We start from the raw sequence: 25,307 nt of genomic DNA, 5'->3' as shown, positions 1-25,307 counted from the left end.
CAGAGCCTATGCACACAGCATACAGATACAGAGCCTATGCACACAGCATACAGATACAGAGCCTATGCACACAGCATACAGATACAGAGCCTATGCACACAGCATACAGATAGAGAGCCTATGCACACAGCATACAGATACAGAGCCTATGCACACAGCATACAGATACAGAGCCTATGACCACAGCATACAGATACAGAGCCTATGACCACAGCATACAGATACAGAGCCTATGAGCGTAAAATCTGTCAGACAGCGCGAGAGCTGCTGCTGCTACAGCTTCTCAAACAGCTCCTTCGTTGCTGCTGGAGTGGAACATGCTTTAATAAGCCCCATAATGGCGTAACAATTCTAAATGCAATGGCGTCTTAAAAACAGTTTTGTTGGCCACGATTAAAAAGCGCAACTATTTTTATTTCTCAATTGAAGTGTGCTTCCCATTCGCCATTCAAACGCATATAGGCAACGGTAGGCAGGCTTCAGTGCATCACGCACCACTATGCAATGAGCTGGAAGCAGTATCCATTTTGAAAACATATAGTTCAATTGTTTGAAACCTGTACGTTTTACTTCATATTATGGAGGCATGTCTTACCTTGCTTCAAAGTAAAATCCGACCATAGAAACGTGGAGGCAATTATTTTATAAATACTTCCATATGCCATTGGCACATGGATACAATGATAGATAGATATATTTTTTGTTGTTCCCACGACCCGAGCGTTGCAAGCACCATGCTCTACCGACTGAGTGACACAGTATGTTAACCTGTATGTAAGGAGTTAAATAAGATAAATAAGGAGTTATTGACCTGAATTGACCTCCTCAACAACCTTCTCTTCCCATCACTATGACTCCCATCACTAAGCTGCAGACAGCAACAACTTCTCCATCACTATGACTCCCATCACTAAGCTGCAGACAGCAACAACTTCTCCATCACTATGACTTCCATCACTAAGCTGCAGACAGCAACAACTTCTCCATCACTATGACTCCCATCCCTAAGCTGCAGACAGCAACAACTTCTCCATCACTAAGCTGCAGACAGCAACAACTTCTCCATCACTAAGCTGCAGACAGCAACAACTGCTCCATCACTAAGCTGCAGACAGCAACAACTGCTCCATCACTAAGCTGCAGACAGCAACAACTTCTCCAACACTAAGCTGCAGACAGCAACAACTTCTCCATCACTAAGCTGCAGACAGCAACAACTTCTCCATCACTAAGCTGCAGACAGCAACAACTTCTCCATCACTAAGCTGCAGACAGCAACAACTGCTCCATCACTAAGCTGCAGACAGCAACAACTGCTCCATCACTAAGCAGCAGACAGCAACAACTTCTCCATCACTAAGCTGCAGACAGCAACAACTTCTCCATCACTAAGCCGCAGACAGCAACAACTTCTCCATCACTAAGCTGCAGACAGCAACAACTTCTCCATCACTAAGCAGCAGACAGCAACAACTTCTCCATCACTAAGCCGCAGACACACCATCACTAAGCTGCAGAAAGCAACAACTGCTCCATCACTAAGCTGCAGACAGCAACAACTTCTCCATCACTAAGCCGCAGACAGCAACAACTTCTCCATCACTAAGCCGCAGACAGCAACAACTTCTCCATCACTAAGCTGCAGACAGCAACAACTTCTCCATCACTAAGCCGCAGACAGCAACAACTTCTCCATCACTAAGCCGCAGACAGCAACAACTTCTCCATCACTAAGCCACAGACACACCATCACTAAGCTGCAGACAGCAACAACTTCTCCATCACTAAGCCACAGACACACCATCACTAAGCTGCAGAAAGCAACAACTTCTCCATCACTAAGCTGTAGACATCAACAACTGCTCCAAATAAAACAATAGTAGCCTGAACTGATCTGTCTGGTCTCTCTCTGTCAGCTAGCTGGCAAACACACTTGATTCTAATCATTCACATACAGGCAGGCAGGCTCTCACACACACACACTTCCACTACAAAACAGGGGGAGAAAGGAGGACAGACAGAACAAAACATAGTTGGTTTAGTTCCACTGGGTTTCACACTGGGCCAAGGCTCTAATGCTCTGACTGACTTCAAAGGGCATGTGTGTGTGTAAGTGTGTGTGTCTCAAAGAGTCTCTACGCGTGCGTGTCTACGTGTGTGCGTCCTCAATATTCTCCAGAGGGAGAGAGGAGTGTGTGATAGTTGTGTGTTGTGGATGTCATGCTGCTTCTGCCGGCGTAATCCGTTAGATTCAGAAGAGAGGCTGTAGCGTCTATGTGAGGACAACCAAGCTTTTCTCAGGTCAACAGGACCAGAGTGATGGTGGTATTCACATGGCTACAGTGCCCTCTAGTGGACACAGTTATTGTATATCCCTCCTATTCAGATGCAATACAGTGTACTAGGGATGCCATCCTTTCTTCCAGGCAGGGCAACAGTCATTCTTGTTAGTCATCCTAACCAGAGAGGATGGATTGGAAAACCTCTTGGTCTTAACTATTGAGGAAACAGTCATGCTTGTTTTTGGAGTAGAATTCCATAGCTAAAGTACGGGTTTGTGCGCTATAGGATGCAATATAATCTGTCATGGACTTCTGGGAATAAGAATAAGAGTGAAGACCATGGGACCGTCACTATCTGTCAGAGAGATGGTTATAGAACAGGATGGGACTGTCACTATCTGTCAGAGAGATGGTTATAGAACAGGATGGGACCGTCACCATCTGTCAGAGAGATGGTTATAGAACAGGATGGGACTGTCACTATCTGTCAGAGAGTTGGTTATAGACAGGATGGGACTGTCACCATCTGTCAGAGAGTTGGTTATAGACAGGATGGGACTGTCACCATCTGTCAGAGAGTTGGTTATAGAACAGGATGGGACTGTCACTATCTGTCAGAGAGTTGGTTATAGACAGGATGGGACTGTCACTATCTGTCAGAGAGTTGGTTATAGAACAGGATGGACTGTCACTATCTGTCAGAGAGTTGGTTATAGAACAGTATGGGACTGTCACTATCTGTCAGAGAGTTGGCTATAGAACAGGATGGGACTGTCACTATCTGTCAGAGAGTTGGTTATAGAACAGGATGGGACTGTCACTATCTGTCAGAGAGTTGGTTATAGAACAGTATGGGACCGTCACTATCTGTCAGAGAGATGGTTATAGAACAGGATGGGACTGTCACTATCTGTCAGAGAGATGGTTATAGACAGGATGGGACTGTCACTATCTGTCAGAGAGATGGTTATAGAACAGGATGGGACTGTCACTATCTGTCAGAGAGTTGGTTATAGAACAGGATGGGACTGTCACTATCTGTCAGAGAGTTGGTTATAGAACAGGATGGGACCGTCACCATCTGTCAGAGAGTTGGTTATAGAACAGGATGGGACTGTCACCATCTGTCAGAGAGTTGGTTATAGAACAGGATGGGACTGTCACTATCTGTCAGAGAGTTGGTTATAGAACAGGATGGGACCGTCACCATCTGTCAGAGAGTTGGTTATAGAACAGGATGGGACCGTCACTATTTGTCAGAGAGTTGGTTATAGAACAGGATGGGACCGTCACTATCTGTCAGAGAGTTGGTTATAGAACAGGATGGGACTGTCACTATCTGTCAGAGAGTTGGTTATAGAACAGGATGGGACTGTCACTATCTGTCAGAGATATGGTTATAGACAGGATGGGACTGTCACTATCTGTCAGAGAGTTGGTTATAGAACAGGATGGGACCGTCACTATCTGTCAGAGAGTTGGTTATAGAACAGTATGGGACCGTCACCATCTGTCAGAGTTGGCTATAGAAAAGGATGTGACTGTCACTATTTGTCAGAGAGTTGGTTATAGAACAGGATGGGACCGTCACTATTTGTCAGAGAGTTGGTTATAGAACAGGATGGGACTGTCACTATCTGTCAGAGAGATGGTTATAGAACAGGATGGGACTGTCACTATCTGTCAGAGAGATGGTTATAGAACAGGATGGGACTGTCACTATCTGTCAGAGAGTTGGCTATATGACAGGATTCAGTGACGGTATTGTGGAGCAGTATTCCGACTGGTAGTGGAGTTCTCATCATCGGCGATCACTCGAGTTGAGTAGGATTGTCCTCCATGGTGTCTTCTATTTGTGGATCTTCAGATGGCTGTAGATGTGATGTGGAATTTCTTAAGGTTTGTTTTGATGTCTTTGTAGCGTTTCTTTTGCTCGCCAGGGGCTCGCTGACCTTCCTTCAACTGGGAGTGCATGATCTGTTTCGGGAGGCGTGAGTTGGGCATCCGGATGACATGGCCTGTCCATCGGAGTGTTGTATTATACACCGAGTGTACACTCTTTCCATGACAGACTGACCAGGTGAATCCAGAGGAAAGCTATGATCCCTTATTGATGTCACATGTTAAATCACATGGTGTCACATGTCACATGGTTATAATGGCGCCGGAGAAGATGGCTGCCGTTTTACAGCCCTCTAAACAATTGTACTATTATGTGTGTTTTTTCACGTTATTTGTAATTTATTCTGTACATAATGTTTCTGCCATCATCTCTTATAACCAAAAAGAGCTTTTGGATATCAGGACAGCGATTACTCACCTCGTATTGGACGAAGATTTTTTCTTCAACGAGGGGGCCGCGAAGGATATCCTACAGACACCCGACAAGGCCCAAATCCCCGTCATTCGCAAGAGAAAGAGACAGAGATATCGTGGACGTAGGTCGGGGTGCCTCGTAAAGATCCGACGGCGAGCAAGTAAACTGCCTCTTCCATCAATCCTATTAGCCAATCTTCAATCATTGGAAAATAAATTAGATGCCCTACGATTACGCTTATCCTACCAACGGGCCATTCAAAACTGTAATATCTTATGTTTCACCGAGTCGTGGCTGAACGACGACATTGACAACATACAGCTAGTGGGCTATACGCTACATCGGCAGGATAGAACGGCTGACTCCGGTAAGACAAGGGGTGGCGGTCTATGTATATTTGTAAACAACAGCTGGTGCACAAAATCAAATACTAAGGAAGTCTCGAGGTTTTGCTCGCCTGAGGTAGAGTACCTCATGATAAGCTGTAGACCACACTATTTACCAAGAGAGTTTTCATCTATATTTTTCATAGCTGTCTATTTACCACCACAAACCAATGCTGGCATTAAGATTGCACTCAATGAGCTGTATAAGGCCATAACTAAACAGGAAAACGCTCATCCAGAGGCAGCTCTCCTAGTGGCCGGGGACTTTAATGCAGGGAAACTTAAATCCGTTCTACCTAATTTCTACCAGCATGTTAAATGTGCAACCAGAGGAAGAAAAACTCTAGACCACCTTTACTCCACACACAGAGATGCATACAAAGCTCTCCCTCGCCCTCCATTTGGCAAATCTGACAATAACTCTATCCTCCTGATTCCTGCTTATAAGCAAAAACTAAAGCAGGAAGCACCAGTGACTCGGTTAATAAAAAAGTGGTCAGATGACGCAGATGCTAAGCTACAGGACTGTTTTGCTAGCACAGACTGGAACATGTTCCGGGATTCTTCAAAGAGCATTGAGGAGTACACCACATCAGTCACTGGCTTCATCAATAAGTGCATCGATGACGTCGTCCCCACAGTGACCGTACGTACATACCCCAACCAGAAGCCATGGATTACAGGCAACATCCGCACTGAGCTAAAGGGTAGAGCTGCCGCTTTCAAGGAGCGGGACTAACCCGGACGCTTATAAGAAATCCTGCTATGCCCTCCGACAAACCATCAAACTGGGAAAGAGTCAATACAGGACTAAGATTGAATCGTACTACACCGGCTCTGATGCTCGTCAGATGTGGCAGGGCTTGAAAACTAGTACAGACTACAAAGGGAAGCACAGCCGCAAGCTGCCCAGTGACACAAGCCTACCAGACGCGCTAAACCACTTCTATGCTGGCTTCGAGACAAGCAAAACTGAAGCATGCATGAGCACACCAGCTGTTCCGGATGACTATGTGATCACGCTCTCCGTAGCCGATGTGAGTAAGACTTTTAAGTAGGTCAACATTCACAAGGCCGCAGGGCCAGACGGATTACCAGGACGTGTACTCCGAGCATGTGCTGACCAACTGGCAAGTGTTTTCACCAACATTTTCAACATGTCCCTGACTGAGTCTGTAATACCAACATGTTTCAAGCAGACCACCATAGTCCCCGTGCCCAAGGACACTAAGATAACCTGCCTAAATGACTACCGACCCGTAGCACTGACGTCTGTAGCCATGCAGTGCTATGAAAGGCTGGTCATGGCTCACAACACCACCATTATCCCAGAAGCCCTAGACCCACTCCAATTTGCATACCGCCCCAACAGATCCACAGATGATGCAATCTCTATTGCACTCCACACTGCCCTTTCCCACCTGGACAAGAGGAACACCTACGTGAGAATGCTATTCATTGACTACAGCTCAGCATTTAACACCATAGTGCCCTCAAAGCTCATCACTAAGCTAAGGATCCTGGGACTAAACACCTCCCTCTGCAACTGGATCCTGGTCTTCCTGACGGGCCGCCCCCAGGTGGTAAGGGTAGGTAACAACACATCTGGCACGCTGATCCTCAACACGGGGGCCCCTCAGGGGTGCGTGCTCAGTCCCCTCCTGTACTCCCTGTTCACCTATGACTGCATGGCCAGGCACGACTCCAACACCATCATTAAGTTTGCCGACGACACAACAGTGGTAGGCCTGATCACCGACAACGATGAGGCAGCCTATAGGGAGGAGGTCAGAGACCTGGCCGTGTGGTGCCAGGATAACAACCTCTCCCTCAATGTGACCAAGACAAAGGAGATGATTGTGGACTACAGGGAAAAAAAGAGGACTGAGCACACCCCCATTCTCATCGACGGGGCTGTAGTGGAACAGGTTGAGAGCTTCAAGTTCCTTGGTGTCCACATCACCAACGAACTATCATGGTCCAAACACACCAAGACAGTCGTGAAGAGGGCACGACAAAGCCTATTCCCCCCCAGGAGACTGAAAAGATTTGGCATGGGTCCTCAGATCCTCAAAAAGTTCTACAGCTGCACCATTGAGAGCATCCTGACTGGTTGCATCACCGCCTGGTATGGCAACTGCTCGGCCTCTGACCGCAAGGCACTACAGAGGGTAGTGCGTACGGCCCAGTACATCACTGGGGCCAAGCTTCCTGCCATCCAGGACCTCTATACCAGGCGGTGTCAGAGGAAGGCCCTCAAAATTGTCAAAGACTCCAGCCACCCTAGTCATTGACTGTTCTCTCTGCTACCACACGGCAAGCGGTACCGGAGTGCCAAGTCTGGGTCCAAAAGGCTTCTCAACAGCTTCTACCCCCAAGCCATAAGACTTCTGAACAGCTAATCATGGCTACCCAGACTATTTGCACCTCTTTTTACGCTGCTGCTACTCTGTTAATTATTTATGCATAGTCACTTTAACTCTACCCACATGTACATATTACCTCAACTAGCCGGTGCCCCCGCACATTGACTCTGCACCGGTACCCCCCTGTATATAGCCTCCCTACTGTTATTTTATTTTACTTCTGCTCTTTTTTTTGTTGTTGTTGTTGATTTATTTTACTTTTTTATTGAGAAATAAATGCATTGTTGGTTAAGGGCTGTAAGTAAGCATTTCACATGTGGCAAATACATTTTGATTTGATTTTATTTGAAATCCACTTCAATCAGTGTAGATGAAGGGGAGGAGACATTTTAAAGAAGGACTTTAAGCCTTGAGACATGGATTGTGTATGTGTGCCATTCGGAGGGTGAATGGGCAAGACAAAACATTTAAGTGCCTTTGAAAGGGCTGCTGGTTTTTCACGTTCAACAGTTTCCCGTGTGTATCAAAAATGGTCCACCACCCAAAGGACATCCAGCCAACTTGACAACTGCGGGAAGCATTGGAGTCAACATGGGCCAGCTTCCCTGTGGAACGCTTTCGACACCTTGTAGAGTCCATGCCCCGACAAATTGAGGTTGTTTGGAGGGCACTCTATGTAGTAGTGGTGATACTGTTTATATTGGCCTCCTCCAGCACGCTGGTATTGGCGCGCCTGTCCTCGCAACTGATCCTCAGGATTCTTCGTAAGGATATTTGGAGGTGTTGTTCCAGTGCTTTCAGGTACCTACTGTAGGTGGTCCATGCGCTCCGTATACAGTGGGGGAAAAAAGTATTTAGTCAGCCACCAATTGTGCAAGTTCTCCCACTTAAAAAGATGAGAGGCCTGTAATTTTCATCATAGGTACACATCAACTATGACAGACAAATTGAGGGAAAAAAATCCAGAAAATCACATTGTAGGATTTTTAATGAATTTATTTGCAAATTATGGTGGAAAATAAGTATTTGGCAACCTACAAACAAGCAAGATTTCTGGCTCTCACAGACCTGTAACTTCTTCTTTAAGAGGCTCCTCTGTCCTCCACTCGTTACCTGTATTAATGGCACCTGTTTAAACTTGTTATCAGTATAAAAGACACCTGTCCACAACCTCAAACAGTCACACTCCAAACTCCACTATGGCCAAGACCAAAGAGCTGTCAAAGGACACCAGAAACAAAATTGTAGACCTGCACCAGGCTGGGAAGACTGAATCTGCAATAGGTAAGCAGCTTGGTTTGAAGAAATCAACTGTGGGAGCAATTATTAGGAAATGGAAGACATACAAGACCACTGATTATCTCCCTCGATCTGGGGCTCCACGCAAGATCTCACCCGGTGGGGTCAAAATGATCACAAGAACGGTGAGCAAAAATCCCAGAACCACACGGGGGGACCTAGTGAATGACCTGCAGAGAGCTGGGACCAAAGTAACAAAGCCTACCATCAGTAACACACTACGCCGCCAGGGACTCAAATCCTGCAGTGCCAGACGTGTCCCCCTGCTTAAGCCAGTACATGTCCAGGCCCGTCTGAAGTTTGCTAGAGTGCATTTGGATGATCCAGAAGAGGATTGGGAGAATGTCATATGGTCAGATGAAACCAAAATAGAACTTTTTGGTAAAAACTCAACTCGTCGTGTTTGGAGGACAAAGAATGCTGAGTTGCATCCAAAGAACACCATACCTACTGTGAAACATGGGGGTGGAAACATCATGCTTTGGGGCTGTTTTTCTGCAAAGGGACCAGGACGACAGATCCGTGTAAAGGAAAGAATGAATGGGGCCATGTATCGTGAGATTCTGACTGAAAACCTCCTTCCATCAGCAAGGGCATTGAAGATGAAACGTGGCTGAGTCTTTCAGCATGACAATGATCCCAAACACACCGCCCGGGCAACGAAGGAGTGGCTTCGTAAGAAGCATTTCAAGGTCCTGCAGTGGCCTAGCCAGTCTCCAGATCTCAACCCCATAGAAAATCTTTGGAGGGAGTTGAAAGTCCGTGTTGCCCAGCGACAGCCCCAAAACATCACTGCTCTAGAGGAGATCTGCATGGAGGAATGGGCCAAAATAGCAGCAACAGTGTGTGAAAACCTTGTGAAGACTTACATAAAACGTTTGACCTGTGTCATTGCCAACAAAGGGTATATAACAAAGTATTGAGAAACTTTTGTTATTGACCAAATACTTATTTTCCACCATAATTTGCAAATAAATTCATTAAAAATCCTACAATGTGATTTTCTGGAGAAGAAAAATCTAATTTTGTCTGTCATAGTTGACATGTACCTATGATGAAAATTACAGGCCTCTCATCTTTTTAAGTGGGAGAACTTGCACAATTGGTGGCTGACTAAATACTTTTTTCCCCCACTGTAGCAGTGTGGGAAGAAAAAAAAAATCTAAAAAAAATGTTAATGAAGCTTTTTTCTACCGAATGTGTTGTACTAATGTATTTTCTGTGAAGGAAAACTATAGTTGCATGTCCCCGATCACTCTATTGAAGCAAAAAACTTGTCATTCAATATAAAACGCGACCCCTGTCAATACATAGCTGGACTCACCTGCTCCCGCTTTCAGCCATTGTGCTGTTTTTACAATCAAACTCGTGACTCGCTCAACTGTTCTGGGGAACTACGGTAAAATAATATGACAGGTGAAATTAAGAACATGATCTCCTAACGTATTGCACAAGTTCACTGAAGGTATTTACTTAAAAAGTAGCTAGAAATATTAACATTTATTGAAAAACTAGTTTCAACGGTATTGACGGTTCTGAAAAACCCTCCCGTGGCTATTTCCAAATACCCTGGTATACGGTATACCGCCCAAGCCTAGTTTGTAGGCTACTGTGAGTGTGAGCGAGTGACACGGGGAGCAGGGAGGGAGACGAGAGACTGCAACCAACCAAGCCGACTCACACTATAGTAGGGTAAAAGCTGCCATAGCTAGGTTATTTATCTTCCAATATGATTACGTAGTACCTGTCTTGACTGCATCAAACCGGGAGAAGCTAGTTAAGCTAACTAGGCTAATTGAGGCTGCATGCGCTTTCTCGTCCTACACAGTTACAAATAACAACAACTCCATCCAGAATATTAAAAATATATATTGTAGTCCATCCTTCACCTATTAACTCCATCATTTCAATTTCATCTTCCATTGATTTGATATCTCCTAACTTCTGCCCCACATGGAGGCTCTATGACTGTAGCCTATTGCTGCTCTTATGAACAACAACAAGTTACTCGCCACTCTCGTGAAAAGAAAAAGCAGCAGTATATATTATAAAATCTCTCTCTCTCTCGCAGCAGTCGCGTTCAGATCTGTATGGGTCCTTACGGACAAGTCAGTTAAAATTACACATACCCGAGACCCGTGACAATCATATTAAATCCGACCCGTGACATTATTTTGAATTGTGGATCCAGACCCGCTCGGGTCCCGGATCAGGTCTCAGGTATTAAGGTACAGGTGGATCTGTGAAAGACATCTAGTGTGGTGATTATTGGTCCGGTGTCGAAGGCTTAGTGGCAACTGTGTCGAAGGCTTTTGTTAGGTCTATGAAGGCCTTGTTCCCGCCATTTCTCTTGTAGTTTGCGTGCTGTGAAGATCATATCTGTAGTACCTCTGGATGGGCGGAAGCCACACTGCGATTCTGGGAGTACTTCCTCAGATAGGGGCAGTAGTCAGTCAGACAGACAGGGGCAGTAGTCAGTTGGCAAGGACACATGCAAGTACTTCTAGCTATAGGAACAGTGGTATTCCTGAATGGTATACCGGACCAATATTCCTTCCTATCATGGAGTTCTAGCTTAGGGAACTGCAGTATTCCTAAGCAGTATTCCCGACCAACATTCCTACCTCTGTCATGGAGTTCTAACAGTATTGCAAACCAACATACCTTTCACTAGGAAATATCAAAGCAGTATTCCAGGTCCTACCTGTCATGGAGTTCTCTGAGGTGCTGAGCTGTTCCCGGAGCTTGTCCACGTCGTCAGGATGCACCTGCTCATACAGCGTGCTGCCGAACCACTCCGACTGCGGGTGGTTGAGCACCGGCGTCACCGAGTCAGACACGTAGATCACGCGGCCCGTCTCCGCGGCGACCACAAACAGGAAGCCGTCGGCCGCCTCCAGGATCAGGTGCTTCAACTCCTATTAGACGAGAAGAGAAAAGAGAAACAGAACACACACGTGTGTGACGGCAGAGCAGAAACACACGTCACAGTAAAGATGAGGGATAAACAGTATTGATTGACATACCATTGGTGAAAATCTGGGACAAACAGACACACACACCAAGGGCAGAGGCAGGGGGCATGACAGACAGCCTGCAAAAGCTTTATTTAATTTTTTCAAATTGATAAGATCAATATGCTGACAGGAAATTGTGTCAGCTGATATCACTCGTAGAGCTGCACAGATGAGCAGACCCCAACGTACAGAACCCAAATGTAGAGTCAAAGAGAACAGAACAAAACCAGTTCATAGACTCACCTTTTCAGTTTGGCTTTGTACTAGTCGGGCATTATTCCCCGTTATTTTTTCATTTCTAATTCCTATGTGTTTGTATTCATTTTCTGCTGCTTTTATTGCCTTCTATGTTACTGTCTTTTTATTGTTTACTTTTTAATGACTATTATTACTATTTTATTATGTACAGCACCTTGAGTTGCGGTCTATGTATGAAATGTGCTATACAAATAAAGTTGTTTTATTATTACCTGTTTGGTGAGGAGGAGGGTTTGTAGACCCTGCTAAATTACTCACACACACACACACACACACACGCAAAACGCACACACACACGTGCGCGCACATCAGCCCCCATGACCAACCCACCCACAAAACACACACACACACACATTGGTCGTGTTCCAGGCCGACTACATTGCAGTCATTGCATGGCATCAACCAATGGTCGTGTGCCATGTCATAGACAGCGCAGTCGGGCATCAGATTGCTATTTCATACGATGCGGTTAGCTTAAACACCCTGTGAGATCTGGTAGTCGTCTGCAATGTAGTCAGCCTGGAACGCGGCCTTCGTCACCCCCACCTATAATACCTGTTCGGTCAGGAACGAGGGCTTGTACGCCCCGTCAGTGGACGTGTTCCCGGTCCCTCTCATGGACTTCATGTGGGACACGGCCATGCGGAGGATAGTCAGCTTGTCTGGCTTGCGGGCCAGAGCGCTGCATGTGGGCACCATGTCCGACAGCTCCGTGATGTACTGCGTCATCTTGTTACGGCGACGCCGCTCTATCTCGCTGTGGTTCTCTCTGGAACAGAGAGGAGGAGTTAGACACAAAGGGGGAGGAGTCGCTGGTGGTCAGGGGGGTTAGGACACAGCTGCAGATCAGAGGGCTGTCCTTTCTAACATGACCATCCAGTGACTACCATCAGCATATACCAGTGTTTCCTCTAGCAGTGCTTAGGCAGGATGGGCTGCCAACAAAATAATTTGCCTCCATTGGTTTGAATTGGAGCTTTGGGTGTTAAAAGCTTAGTGTGTTAGTTTTGGTGCAATAAGGCAAACTTCAGTGAACCGACTTCAAACTTGGTTGTTCAACACCTACCTATGGCTGGATACACACTTTTACTTAAACTGAACTCATTGTCAGCCATTCTTGGAGATACAGTACGTATACATACTATACATAAGAACCATAATGCTCTGTACTAGAGAAGACTGAAGGTAAGTTAGGAGAAGAGAAGTCATTCTGTTGCTTTTCAGGGTTTGAGTTTTGTCTTCTGAGGATCTAAAGAACATACAGGGATTAATGAACACAGCAGACCAGAACACAAATCTCTGAGCTACGGATAGACGGGTCCTCAAGTTCTATGTTCATTTCTTTGATCATGAAAGTAATGTGTGAATAACGTACAGTGCCTTCAGAAAGTATTCATACCCCTTGACTTTTTCCACATTTTGTTGTTACAAAGTGGGATTAAAATGAATTGTCATTTTTTTCCAAAGATCTAAACAAAATAATTGGTAATGTCAAAGTGGAAGAAACATTTGTAAAATAATTCATGAAAAATAACACACTAATATATCTTCCCCCAGTGTCTGGTGGAAAGCCGACTGAACCAGGTTTTCCTCTAGGATTTTGCCTGTGCTTAGCGCCATTCATTCAGATTACAAGCATACCCATTACAAGCATACCCATAACATGATGCAGCCACCACTATGCTTGAAAATATGGAGAGTGGTACTCAGTAATGTGTTGTATTGGATTTGCCCCAAACTTTAACACTTTGTATGCAGGACAAAAAGTGAATTGCTTTGCCACATTTTTTGCAGTATTATTTAAGTGCCTTGTTGAAAACAGGATGCATGTTTTTGAATATTTGTATTCTGTACAAGCTTCCTTCTTTTCATTCTGTCAATTAGGTTAGTATTGTGGAGTAACTACAATGTTGTTGATCCATCCTCAGTTTTCTCCTATCACAGCCATTAAACTCTGTTTTAAAGTCACCATTGGCCTCATGGTGAAATCCATGAGCGGTTTCCTTCCTCTCCGGCAACTGAGTTAGGAAGGATACCTGTATCTTTGTAGTGACTGGGTGTATTGATACACCATCTAAAGTGTAATGAATAACTTCAACATGCCCAAAGGAATATTCAATGTCTACTTAATTTTTTACCCATCTACCAATAGGTGCCCTTCTTTGCTAGGCATTGGAAAACCTCTGTGGTCTTTGTGGTTGAATCTGTGTTTGAAATTCACTTCTTGACTGAGCGACCTTACAGAAAATTGTATGTGTGGGGTACAGAGGTAGTCATTCCAAAATAATCTTAAACACTATTATTGCAGACAGAGTGAGTCCATACAACTTATGTGACAAATGTTTACTCCTGAACTTATTTAGGCTTGCCATAAGAAAGGGGTTGAATACTTATTGACTCAAGACATTTCAGCTTTTCATTTTTTATTAATTTGTACAAATTTAGACATTATGAGGTATTGTGTGTAGGCCAGTGACAAAAACATCTAAATTGAATCAATTTTTTATTCAGGCTGACACACAACAAAATGTGGAAAAAGTCAAGGGGTGTGAATACTTCCTGAAGGCATTGTATTTCTATGTCCCAAATAGATGGTTTCCATACGAGCCTTTTTTGAGTCAGCACTAACTGAATAGGGTGCCATTTGGGAAACAACCTTCATTTCCATAGCAGAGGTCTGATGCCATAAATAATTTAGGAATATGAATTATGAATAAAATGTCAGATTAATAAATTGTAAATTATGAAGATTATGTTTGTACTCAGAGTTACTAATATAAATTAGGGAGCTTTGATAGATTTTTTAATTGGTGTGATTTACTTGAATTTGACTTGCACATTAATCAACATTGCTGTAAATGTGACAGATTGAGCCTGCTGGGTAATTGCCATCTGAAGTCTCTGGGCATTTAGGCTTTCCTTTTGACCGTATTCTATCCAAGTCTCCATAGCTCTGTGGGCCAAATTCACTCAGTGCTTGGCTGCCTGTTTGAAATGACAGTTACACCTGACATATGCATTAAGGAATGAAAGACAACTCTAAAAACATCATATTTAACAATGGCCTTTTATCCATTCCTAACAGTTAGTGTTTTTAAAAATGCATGTAGTGTTTTATTCACTGGTGAAAAGAGCAGGTGTAACCTGGTGCCGCTGTAAACGTTAGGTAAGTGTTTTAGTCAAGCCCTGGGAGGTTGGGTGAGTCAGTGAAATCCTGTGGAGCTCTAGCAGGCCAGGCCTACCTGGCATATCTCTCCTTATGATCACCAGGTATCTGATCATCATCATACCTAGAGAGAGGAGCAGAGAAGAAACACAGCATGTAACACCTGGGACACCACTCACTGAGACGCAAACACCTGAACACAGTAGCATAACGAGGGTAGCCTGACACACCCTAACACAGTAGCCTGAACACGGTAGCCTAAACACAGTAGCCTGAACACAGTAACCTGAGAACAGTAGCCTGAGAACAGTAGCCTGAGAGGGTAGACTGAACACAATACCCTGAACATGGTAGCATGAACACAGTAGCCTGAACACGGTAGCCTGAACACACCCTAACACAGTAGCCTGAACATGGGATGACACACATGTAGAATTAGAATGATACACATGCTATTTATGGTCTTTAAAAAGAGGTTGATATTTTGATGAGAGCGACATGCACAGGACAGGTAATGGGTGTTCTGGCAGAAAATGTCCATGCGTTGTATTAAGTGGCTGTAAAAGTGCTAACTATTCCCTTTGTAGTGCACTACTTTTGACCAGAGCCATATGGGCTCGGTACTCTCTGGACTCTAAGAAGGTCTAGGGAGTGCCCTTACTATAGTGGATTAGACAGGGGAGAGCTGCTAAGTATTGTTAGAAACATAGTCCGTTTTGGTCACATCTAGAGGGCAGTCAAGTACTATGTATATTTTGTGTGCAGTCAAAATGAAACTTGAAAAATGTGACTCCCCATGGCCTGGTAAGGTATGGAGTAACAAGTCAACATGGGACTTCCCATGGCCTGGTAAGGTATGGAGTAACATGTCAAAATGGGACTCTCCATGGCCTGGTAAGGAATAAAGTGACAAGAGACTTTCAGAAGGTGTGTGAGAACACTATTTATAATAAGCTGTGACATGCTGGATGTCTGCAACAAAAGCCCACAATTTATCAATGTGGTATTTTTTGTAAATATGCTCTGGTTGCTTGGTAGGCTCTTCTCATCAGCTTTAAAATGAGAGACTTAGTAATGTGGTAGAGGTAGTAAGTAGTGCGTTTGTCATTATATAAAACATGCTGTTGTAGTTTATCCTCTCCCCAGCAGAGGGCATTGTCTCCACTCCACTAAAAGAGAGACCACTGCTGCCAGAGAACTCTTGATAAATCTGAGAGAACACAGAATAGAGGAAAAACCACACGTTGGAGAAAAACAAAACGTGAGAGAATGCCTGTGGGTGGAACGAGAGCTGAAGCTGCTTTTGAGGAACAAAAAAAGTTGTTAAACTGATCAAAAATGATAAAAACGCTTGAAAATATGAAACAATGGGTTTGGTAAATGTGATTGAATGTCCATAAGCACTAAGATGACAACAAGGACAGATTGTACAAAATATGGAATTCTGTATAATAATCACTCATCATAACACCAACTTCAAGTCTAGAACTTGACTGCTTCTCATAGAAATAGTTATTTGTTACGACAATGAGACTGACTCTTAGTACATGGAAATATCAGTGGGCCATCTTTCACTGTTCTTACCTTGAAAATTTACTAGGTCCTTCCCCATCCTCGTCATCAAAGTCCATCCTGCAATCAGAGATCACAACAGTTACTCATCTAGTCTAGGGTGTGTGTGTGTGTGTGTATGTATGTGTATGTACGTGTGTGTGTGTGTGTGTGCTGCTACACTGTTTTATGGCTGTATGGTTGTATTTTCCTGCTGAGGGAAATTAGCTTGACAGCCAACTCTTTCTAACTTTCTAATTCAGTGGACACAAAAGAGAAAACATTTTCAAACAGAGGAGCTACTACAATGAGAACGCTTATTTCCTCCCCTGCCCCCACTGAACAAGGCCCTGGTGCAACAGCACCACATAAATTGTGAAATGCATCGTCACTGCCAAACAGATAAATAAATAAATCGATTTCCCTCGACTCTAAGACTAAGTCCCAATTAGCACTTTTCCCCTATAGTGCACTACTTTTGGACTAGGGTCCATGGGCCCTGCGGGTGACATGTTATGATGAAAACACTACAACTCAACTTCACTGAGACACATTTGATTAAAGAGTATCAAAAACCTTAAGATACGGCTACATTTCATATGTATTTTCTGACGCAGCATTTCACCATCATTTTCTTACGTAGCATTTCAGTACATTACAAAGTTGCTGTTAACACAACATGTAATAGTAAGCAAGTGTGTCAAGAAACTATACAACATAAGAAGAAATCATAACTTTAACACAACTGTTTTAGTCAAGTGAGTCAACACACTGAATGGACAAACATGTCAGAATGACAAACTGTTCAAGAGGTGTTATGTCTTTGTAATGTAAAGCACTTTGTGTTGTTTGCCTTTTAAATGAACAGCACTATAGAAATAAAATGTATTTTTATTATTAAGAAGGTACTAGCGTGGGAAGTGCAAACCGCTGAGGCCGCCTCTGTAGCTGAAAGGTTGCCATGCCAATAGTGATGACTCGTCCAGTGTGGCGTTTTTCAATCTCACCTCACGCCTCTCTGTATCTAACTGACTACTGCATTGACCTGTGATGTCTTGATACAGCGATCTGTTGATAACAGACACGCTTTGTTCTGTGTGTGTGTGTGTGTGTGTGTGTGTGTGTGTGTGTGTGTGTGTGTGTGCGCGTGAGTGCTTGTGTGTGTGCGCACACGTGTGTCAAAGCAATGTACAACAGTACATTTCATGTAATCTGATGACTGATTAGATAGAGCATATATGACTGAGATTGTGAATGATTCTTAGGTTTGACTGAATTCAGCCTCCGGTCGAGTTCCCACCTGATCACGGACCAAGGTAGAGTTAAATAGAGGGCCAGTTATTGTTAGAACAGAGGTATAAAGGAACACACAGAGTCACTGAGGAGTGGCATTATGAGTGGAGTGCTCAGTAATTACAGCCGTCACCTTAATGCCATAGTCTGTGATAAATCTTCTTTCTCCCACTCATTCTTCTGATAATAGTAGAAGTGCTGATGAGTATTTCTGTCTGTCTCTGTATTCCTAAGTATCACTGTCTCTGTGTCTGCCTGCCTGTCGTTCTACCCGTCTGTCACATGCAGTCCCTCAGTGGTGTGGCTTGCCACATTCAACGGCTCTTTCTCAACTGTCTTTCCTCGATTCCCCGCGTCCTCTCTCCTTGCCTCCTTCTCAAAACGCATTGGAGGAGAGAAGGTCTCAGGGGAGGGACCTCGGATCTTCTCCTCCAGTTAGAGGGAGGTGAGAAGAGAGGACGTGAGGACACAGAAAGAGCCTACACAGACTAACATGTCTGATAGGGGAGGTAATGCAGTATGTATGGTTATGTCTGATAGGGGAGGTAATGCAGTATGTATGGTTATGTCTGATAGGGGAGGTAATGCAGTATGTATGGTTATGTCTGATAGGGGAGGTAATGCAGTATGCATGGTTATGTCTGGTAGGGGAGGTAAAGCAGTATGTATGCATGGTTATGTCTGATAGGGGAGGTAATGCAGTATGTATGCATGGTTATGTCTGATAGGGGAGGTAATGCAGTATGCATGGTTATGTCTGATAGGGGAGGTAATGCAGTATGCATGGTTATGTCTGATAGGGGAGGTAATGCAGTATGCAGGGTTATGTCTGATAGTAGATGTAATGCAGTATGCATGGTTATGTCTGATAGTAGAGGTAATGCAGTATGCATGGTTATGTCTGATAGTAGAGGTAACGCAGTATGCAGGGTTATGTCTGATAGGGGAGGTAATACAGTATGCAGGGTTATGTCTGATAGTAGAGGTAATACAATATTAATGTTATGCCTGATGTAATACAGTATGCATACAGCATGCTTCCACTGAGCATAAGCCTATCTCAGTGAACATTGATGATCATTACTCTGTGTTAGTATCTGTTGTTGACTGTCTTAGTGAGGCTCCTACTGGAAATGACATGTTGCGTCTCCAGTTTTTAGTTTTTATCCACAAACATTAATGTAAGGAGTAAATAAGAGATGCCCTGGACAGGTCCCTGTTGTGTTCCCTGTGTCATGTCGAGTTGCCATATTGCCTGGATGGCTTTTGCTTTAATTTGTTCATGTTTGTGTAGGCTAGATGTATAATGGATATGTTGTTGTATAGGCAAAATGCCAGGGCATGGGGTAAATACGTCCTGATTTTGCCCCGGTGGATAACGTACCGTGGAATACTCCCGTAATCTTCTTTTCCCTCTGTCTTCGACCTGAGAGTGTTTTTTTAATCATACATGCAGCTATATGAGATTAATGTTTACTTTTTCGGTGTCACTATGTCAAACTATCATACATTGTATATCTCTGACATTGTGTTACCCTGTCCTGCTAATAAAACTTGTTTGAAATTCTACATTGGAATATTGGCCTGTGTGCTTGCTCTGTGTTTTGTTATCTGTGCCTGAAGTTCCGCTCATTGGAATAATTAAGCAATTTAATTCAATTCTATTGATATTTGGTCTTGGGAGAAACATGGAATACTGTTGGTATACAGGTGTAATACTACTGGAACACCAGTGGAATAGCCTTGTGGGTAAAATACAGATATAAAATAGTACTCACCCTCCGGATCTCCTCTTGCCCCCGCGGCCAGGCATGGCTCCGCCCATCCTCACTTGGCCTGCCCCCACCACCGCCCCCGGCATAGTAACTGGCCCCGGCAACTCACTGCCCATCTCTGGAACAGACGACAGAGAAAGGTACCACATGAGAACATGGCATTAGACATTGTGTGACATTGTGACTGTATGACAGCAGCATTAATATTACTCTGAAAGCGTGGACATTGCCAAATTTGGTACCTGAACCGCCAAAAGAGCATGCCATGGTGGCTTTTCAGTTGTTTTCAATGTAGCCTAAACCCAGTCTGTTTTGGGACACAGAAATACTGAATATGGAGCTCTGTGTCGTGCTGGGTGGTGAGCTGAAGCACATTGCGTGCCAAATCACAATTTCTCTCTCTGTGCCTTTCCTTCTCCCAGGCCTACTAACTCACCCTCCCTCCCTCCCTTCCTTCTCTCTGGTCTACTCACTCACTCCTTCAGCCAGACGTTACGGATAGGCCAAATCAAATCTTATTTGCCACATGCGCCGAATACAACAGGTGTAGACCTTACAGTGAAATGCTTCCTTACAAGCCCTTAACCAACAATGCAGTTTAAACAAACCCCCTCCTCTGCCCCAGTGCTGCCAGCAGTTCTGTTAATATTTGATACAAGCTAGCGTTCCCCCTCTCCTCTCCTCTTCCTCCTCTCCCGCTCTTCCACTACCCTCTCCTTCCCTCTGTCTTGGAAAACCCCCAGCTGCAATGCAGACCCCAGTAAAGAACCAAATAATTAATTAATTCATGAAGTAGCCTAGACCTATATAAACACCACAACACTTAGCCTAGACCTATATAAACACCACAACACTTAGCCTAGACCTATATAAACACCACAACACTTAGCCTAGACCTATATAAACACCACAACACTTAGCCTAGACCTATATAAACACCACAACACTTAGCTTAGACCTAACACCACAACACTTAGCCTAGACCTATATAAACACCACACAACACTTAGCCTAGACCTATATAAACAACACACTACTTAGCCTAGACCTATATAAACACCACAACACTTAGCCTAGACCTATATAAACACCACAACACTTAGCCTAGACCTATATAAACACCACAACACTTAGCCTAGACCTATATAAACACCACAACACTTAGCCTAGACCTATATAAACACCACAACACTTAGCCTAGACCTATATAAACACCACAACACTTAGCCTAGACCTATATAAACACCACAACACTTAGCCTAGACCTATATAAACACCACACAATACTTAGCCTAGACCTATATAAACAACACAACACTTAGCCTAGACCTACAGTGGGGCAAAAAAGTATTTAGTCAGCCACCAATTGTGCAAGTTCTCCCACTTAAAAAGATGAGAGAGGCCTGTAATTTTCATCATAGGTACACGTCAACTATGAAAGACAAAATGAGAATATACTTATTTTCCACCATAATTTGCAAATAAATTCATTAAAAATCCTATAATGTGATTTTCTGGAAAAAAAAATTCTCAATTTGTCTGTCATAGTTGATGTGTACCTATGATGAAAATTACAGGCCTCTCTCATCTTTTTAAGTGGGAGAACTTGCACAATTGGTGGCTGACTAAATACTTTTTTTCCCCACTGTATATAAACAACACAACACTTAGCCTAGATCTATATAAACAACACAACACTCATACACACATAATAACTAGTGATCAGGAGGTGTGCAGCCAGACAGGGGCTGGAGTAGCATGGCGTACTGTGGTTCTAGGTGAGAACACAGTGTCTGGCTACACAGGGCTGGAGAGGACAGCCAGGAACACAGTGTCTGGCTACAGGAGGCTAGGGCTGAGAGGACTGCCAGGAACACAGCGTCTGGCTACAGGAGGCTAGGGCTGAGAGGACTGCCAGGAACACAGCGTCTGGCTACAGGAGGCTAGGGCTGAGAGGACTGCCAGGAACACAGCGTCTGGCTACAGGAGGCTAGGGCTGAGAGGACTGCCAGGAACACAGCGTCTGGCTACAGGAGGCTAGGGCTGAGAGGACAGCCAGGAACACAGTGTCTGGCTACAGGAGGCTAGGGCTGAGAGGACTGCCAGCAACACAGCGTCTGGCTACACAGGGCTGAGAGGACTGCCAGCAACACAGCGTCTGGCTACAGGAGGCTAGGGCTGAGAGGACTGCCAGGAACACAGAGTCTGGCTACAGGAGGCTAGGGCTGAGAGGACTGCCAGCAACACAGCGTCTGGCTACAGGAGGCTAGGGCTGAGAGGACTGCCAGGAACACAGCGTCTGGCTACAGGAGGCTAGGGCTGAGAGGACAGCAAGTAACACAGCGTCTGGCTACAGGAGGCTAGGGCTGGAGAGGACTGCCAGGGTTTCCCCTATCATTACTTAGGAGGAGCACCACCATGCCTAGTACCAGCATTCCCTGTGTAGCCTAATCTTTCAGCATACTTCCTCAATCCACCCAAAGAGGTCATAATATCACTGGTTCTCACAACATAACACAACAAACATGGATTACAGCCTATCGAATAACCTGACAAATAGGTTTGTTACTGGGATAGGAGGAGATTAATGCATTTTGTAATTTGGGTTTAATGAGCAAAAAAATGGTCTTTGCTAAAAAAAAAAAAAAAATGCAATGTTTTTAGATCTGTGGGAAGTAGTTAACGAACATACTCTTCGGGAGAAAGGTAATAATAATCAGTTCATTCTGTTCCATGCTTCTCTTCACATGGCAACTCTATATGCAGCCACGGTGCTGTTAACATCCTAGTTCTTTATTTATTATACTTAATTTACATTTCCAATGAGAGAGAGAGAGAGAGAGAGAGAGAGAGAGAGAGAGAGACCTGCTGTTGTGGTTAATATGGGAAATGACAGTAAATCAGTAAATCTAAAATCAATTTCTTATTAAATGTTTTTGGCAGTAGAACAGTTGGTTTTAATAATCCATTAGTGTACACGAAATACATTAGGCCTAGGCTAAACAGAGCAAATAGAACTGGAGTGTATGCACATTAGGAAACTTAAGATTTAGGCCTATTTTTAGAGTATTATTTTTTCAACACACAAGGCTAAGGCCACATTCCATAGCCTACAAATATTTGATGACAAGCAGCAATTCAGCAAAGCGTATATAAACCATTATTTGCCTTCCTCTAAATGTTTTGATTCTATATCACTACCAAACTTGTATCACTGCCCAGAATTGATTATATTAATAAGAGCGCCAGCGATATAACTGCACCTCAGCATTGTAGCCTAGTACTTCCGCATAATAGAGTAAAAATTTAACAAAAAGGTTTCGCTGTGTGTACATTTATTTGCTCAGTAACAATGTAAAATGTAAATGTTAAAATGTAACAACGTAATGGCTACATAACAGCAACAATGTAACTCCTTTGTGACTGTCATTACATGACAAATTGAGCTTCAAAGTTCAATCATAGACAAATGTAACTTATATCTTTCAACAGGCAAATAGGCAGATAAAGGTAATTATTTTACTGGTCATGCAAATAGACTAGCTAGGCCACTACTAGTTAGTTTGGCCATTCAAAAAAAACTTTAACTTCTCCCCAAATAACATTGAGTAAAGAAAGCCAGCCTTCAAAAGTGTTGTTAGCACCTAGCAAGCTGCAGATTTAATATATCTAATGACTATCGAATCAACCGACGATGGAGAGGGACCAACAAATCGCTGTCACCAGTGACAAACATCGAAATGATTCGATTCAAATAGCCCGAGATAACGTCGATGAGCCAAGGACTCGGATATGCAAAATAACCTTTGTATCGTGAAGGGGACTGACTATTCAGTGAAATCAGAGCACGTAAATTAGCAGCGGCTAGCTAGCTGCCTGTTGGATGGAGCCAACACGCAACCAGCATCTAATTTTGCAGATAATAAATGCAAGACATTTAAAGCTTCTGCCCCTATCATAGGCTGTTTGTGTGAAAATAATGGTCGTATGTTCACGCTAAAATGAAGAAAATGCGTTTATAGGTGTACAGAAAGTGTTTTGAGGCTGCCATAGCTAAGTGGGGGAAGGGGATGCTGTGGAGAGCTTGAGCTCTGTGATCCTGACGTTGGCGTCTTGAGCTAAGCGCCTCGGCTTTCCATTTCGGTAAATGTCAAAAATACATTTTGCGTTTCCAAGATATAAAGCGCAGTTTTTAACACCATTAAAACCCCACTGTTAAAATCGCGACTTACCCGATGGATTGACCGCGGCGGGAGTTGCCATGTTGCCTCGATGAAAAAACAAAATGCAGCTATGAAAATGACGCACGATACGGCTCGAGAGCCCGGGGAGAGACAATCCACTCAGGAGTTTGGGACACGAGCTCTCGGTTCAGCCACCTATAGCCTAACATGCATTAGGTCGAAATACAAATAACCCACGAATAACGGCCCTGTTTTTTGGGTTCGCTTGGCCCGATGAAGCCAACGGTATTTAATAAATTCGTTCTTTCAGACTGAAAAATGCAAGATGTCTGAAAGGAGTCTAAACACCGCGAGACTTCACTTGAAATAATTATGTGTAGGCTATATTTTTGCTTTGAGTCAAATTAAGCTTTGAAAGATGAAAAGTAAGCTAATGTCAGTGAGATGGAGTAGCCTAACATACTTTGCCAGTATTTACTTCTTGAATCGTGGTCCTATCATTCATATAGAATATAATAGAACAGCCAAACCAAGTAGGCTAAAATTGAATCCCAAATAGGCCAAATGTTTGCTTTATAGACATATATGGTGCCTCAACAGCATTTGTAAAAGATCTTATGCTTTTTCACCATTTTATCATTGTCAAACTAGGAGATGGAAATGAGAACTAGCTACATGTGTTTGATGTGAAGATCAATCCACTTGAGATGCATAGAGGACATGACTTCCAATGTCACAGATCATTTTAACTTGATGAATCCACAGGGTATTCTTTCAGAATCTGCACAAACCAGCAAGATTCTGGGAATAGGTGATCTAAAATCTAGGCCGTTCTCAAGATTCCACCCATCCTGATTTCACTCACAATGTTCGCTTTTGTTTTTCAATGTATGTTTTCATTTTGTCAATAGGGTTATGCTTGCAATTTGATGTGCAAAATGCAACACAGCTGACGACAGCGGAAAGTACAGTCGTGGTCAAAAGTTTTGAGAATGACACAAATATTAATTTTCACAAAGTCTGCTGCCTCAGTTTTTATGATGGAAATTTGCATATACCTCAGAATGTTATGAAGAGTGATCAGATTAATTGCAATTCATTGCAAAGTCCCTCTTTGCCATGAAAATGAACTTAATCCCCTCAAAACATTTCCACTGCATTTCAGCCCTGCCACAAAAGGACCAGCTGACATCATGTCAGTGATTCTCTCGTTAACACAGGTGAGAGTGTTGATGAGGATAAGGCTGGAGATCACTCTGTCATGCTGTTTGAGTTAGAATAACAGACTCAAATCAAATCAAATTTTATTTGTCACATACACGTGTTTAGCAGATGTTATAGCGGGTGTATTGAAATGCTTGTGCTTCTAGCTCCGACAGTGCAGTAATATCTAACAATTTCACAACATATACA

The 25,307-nt window shown here is 43.6% G+C and overlaps 1 protein-coding gene across 1 annotated transcript in view; it reads right to left on the bottom strand.

Annotated features, from left to right (window-relative positions):
• The window catches only part of LOC311116453 (aryl hydrocarbon receptor nuclear translocator 2-like), an 86,691-nt gene extending 62,486 nt beyond the window's left edge, over nt 1-24,205 (bottom strand). The window contains exons 1-5 of the mRNA XM_084191536.1: nt 23,943-24,205; nt 19,714-19,828; nt 16,676-16,723; nt 12,481-12,694; nt 11,355-11,568 (exon numbers count right to left, since the gene is read on the bottom strand). Of these exons, the coding sequence (XP_084047662.1) occupies nt 11,355-11,568; nt 12,481-12,694; nt 16,676-16,723; nt 19,714-19,828; nt 23,943-23,973 (622 nt within the window). The 5' untranslated portion in view covers nt 23,974-24,205. The remainder of the gene's footprint in view (nt 1-11,354; nt 11,569-12,480; nt 12,695-16,675; nt 16,724-19,713; nt 19,829-23,942) is intronic.
• Nucleotides 24,206-25,307: the final 1,102 nt, after the last annotated feature.

This window comes from Coregonus lavaretus (genome assembly GCF_964263955.1).
Source record: "Coregonus lavaretus genome assembly, contig: HAP1_SCAFFOLD_1264, whole genome shotgun sequence".
NCBI lineage: Eukaryota > Metazoa > Chordata > Actinopteri > Salmoniformes > Salmonidae > Coregonus > Coregonus lavaretus.
The sequence above is the reverse complement of the archived record's forward strand: the minus strand, read 5'-3'. Positions and strand labels throughout refer to the sequence as shown.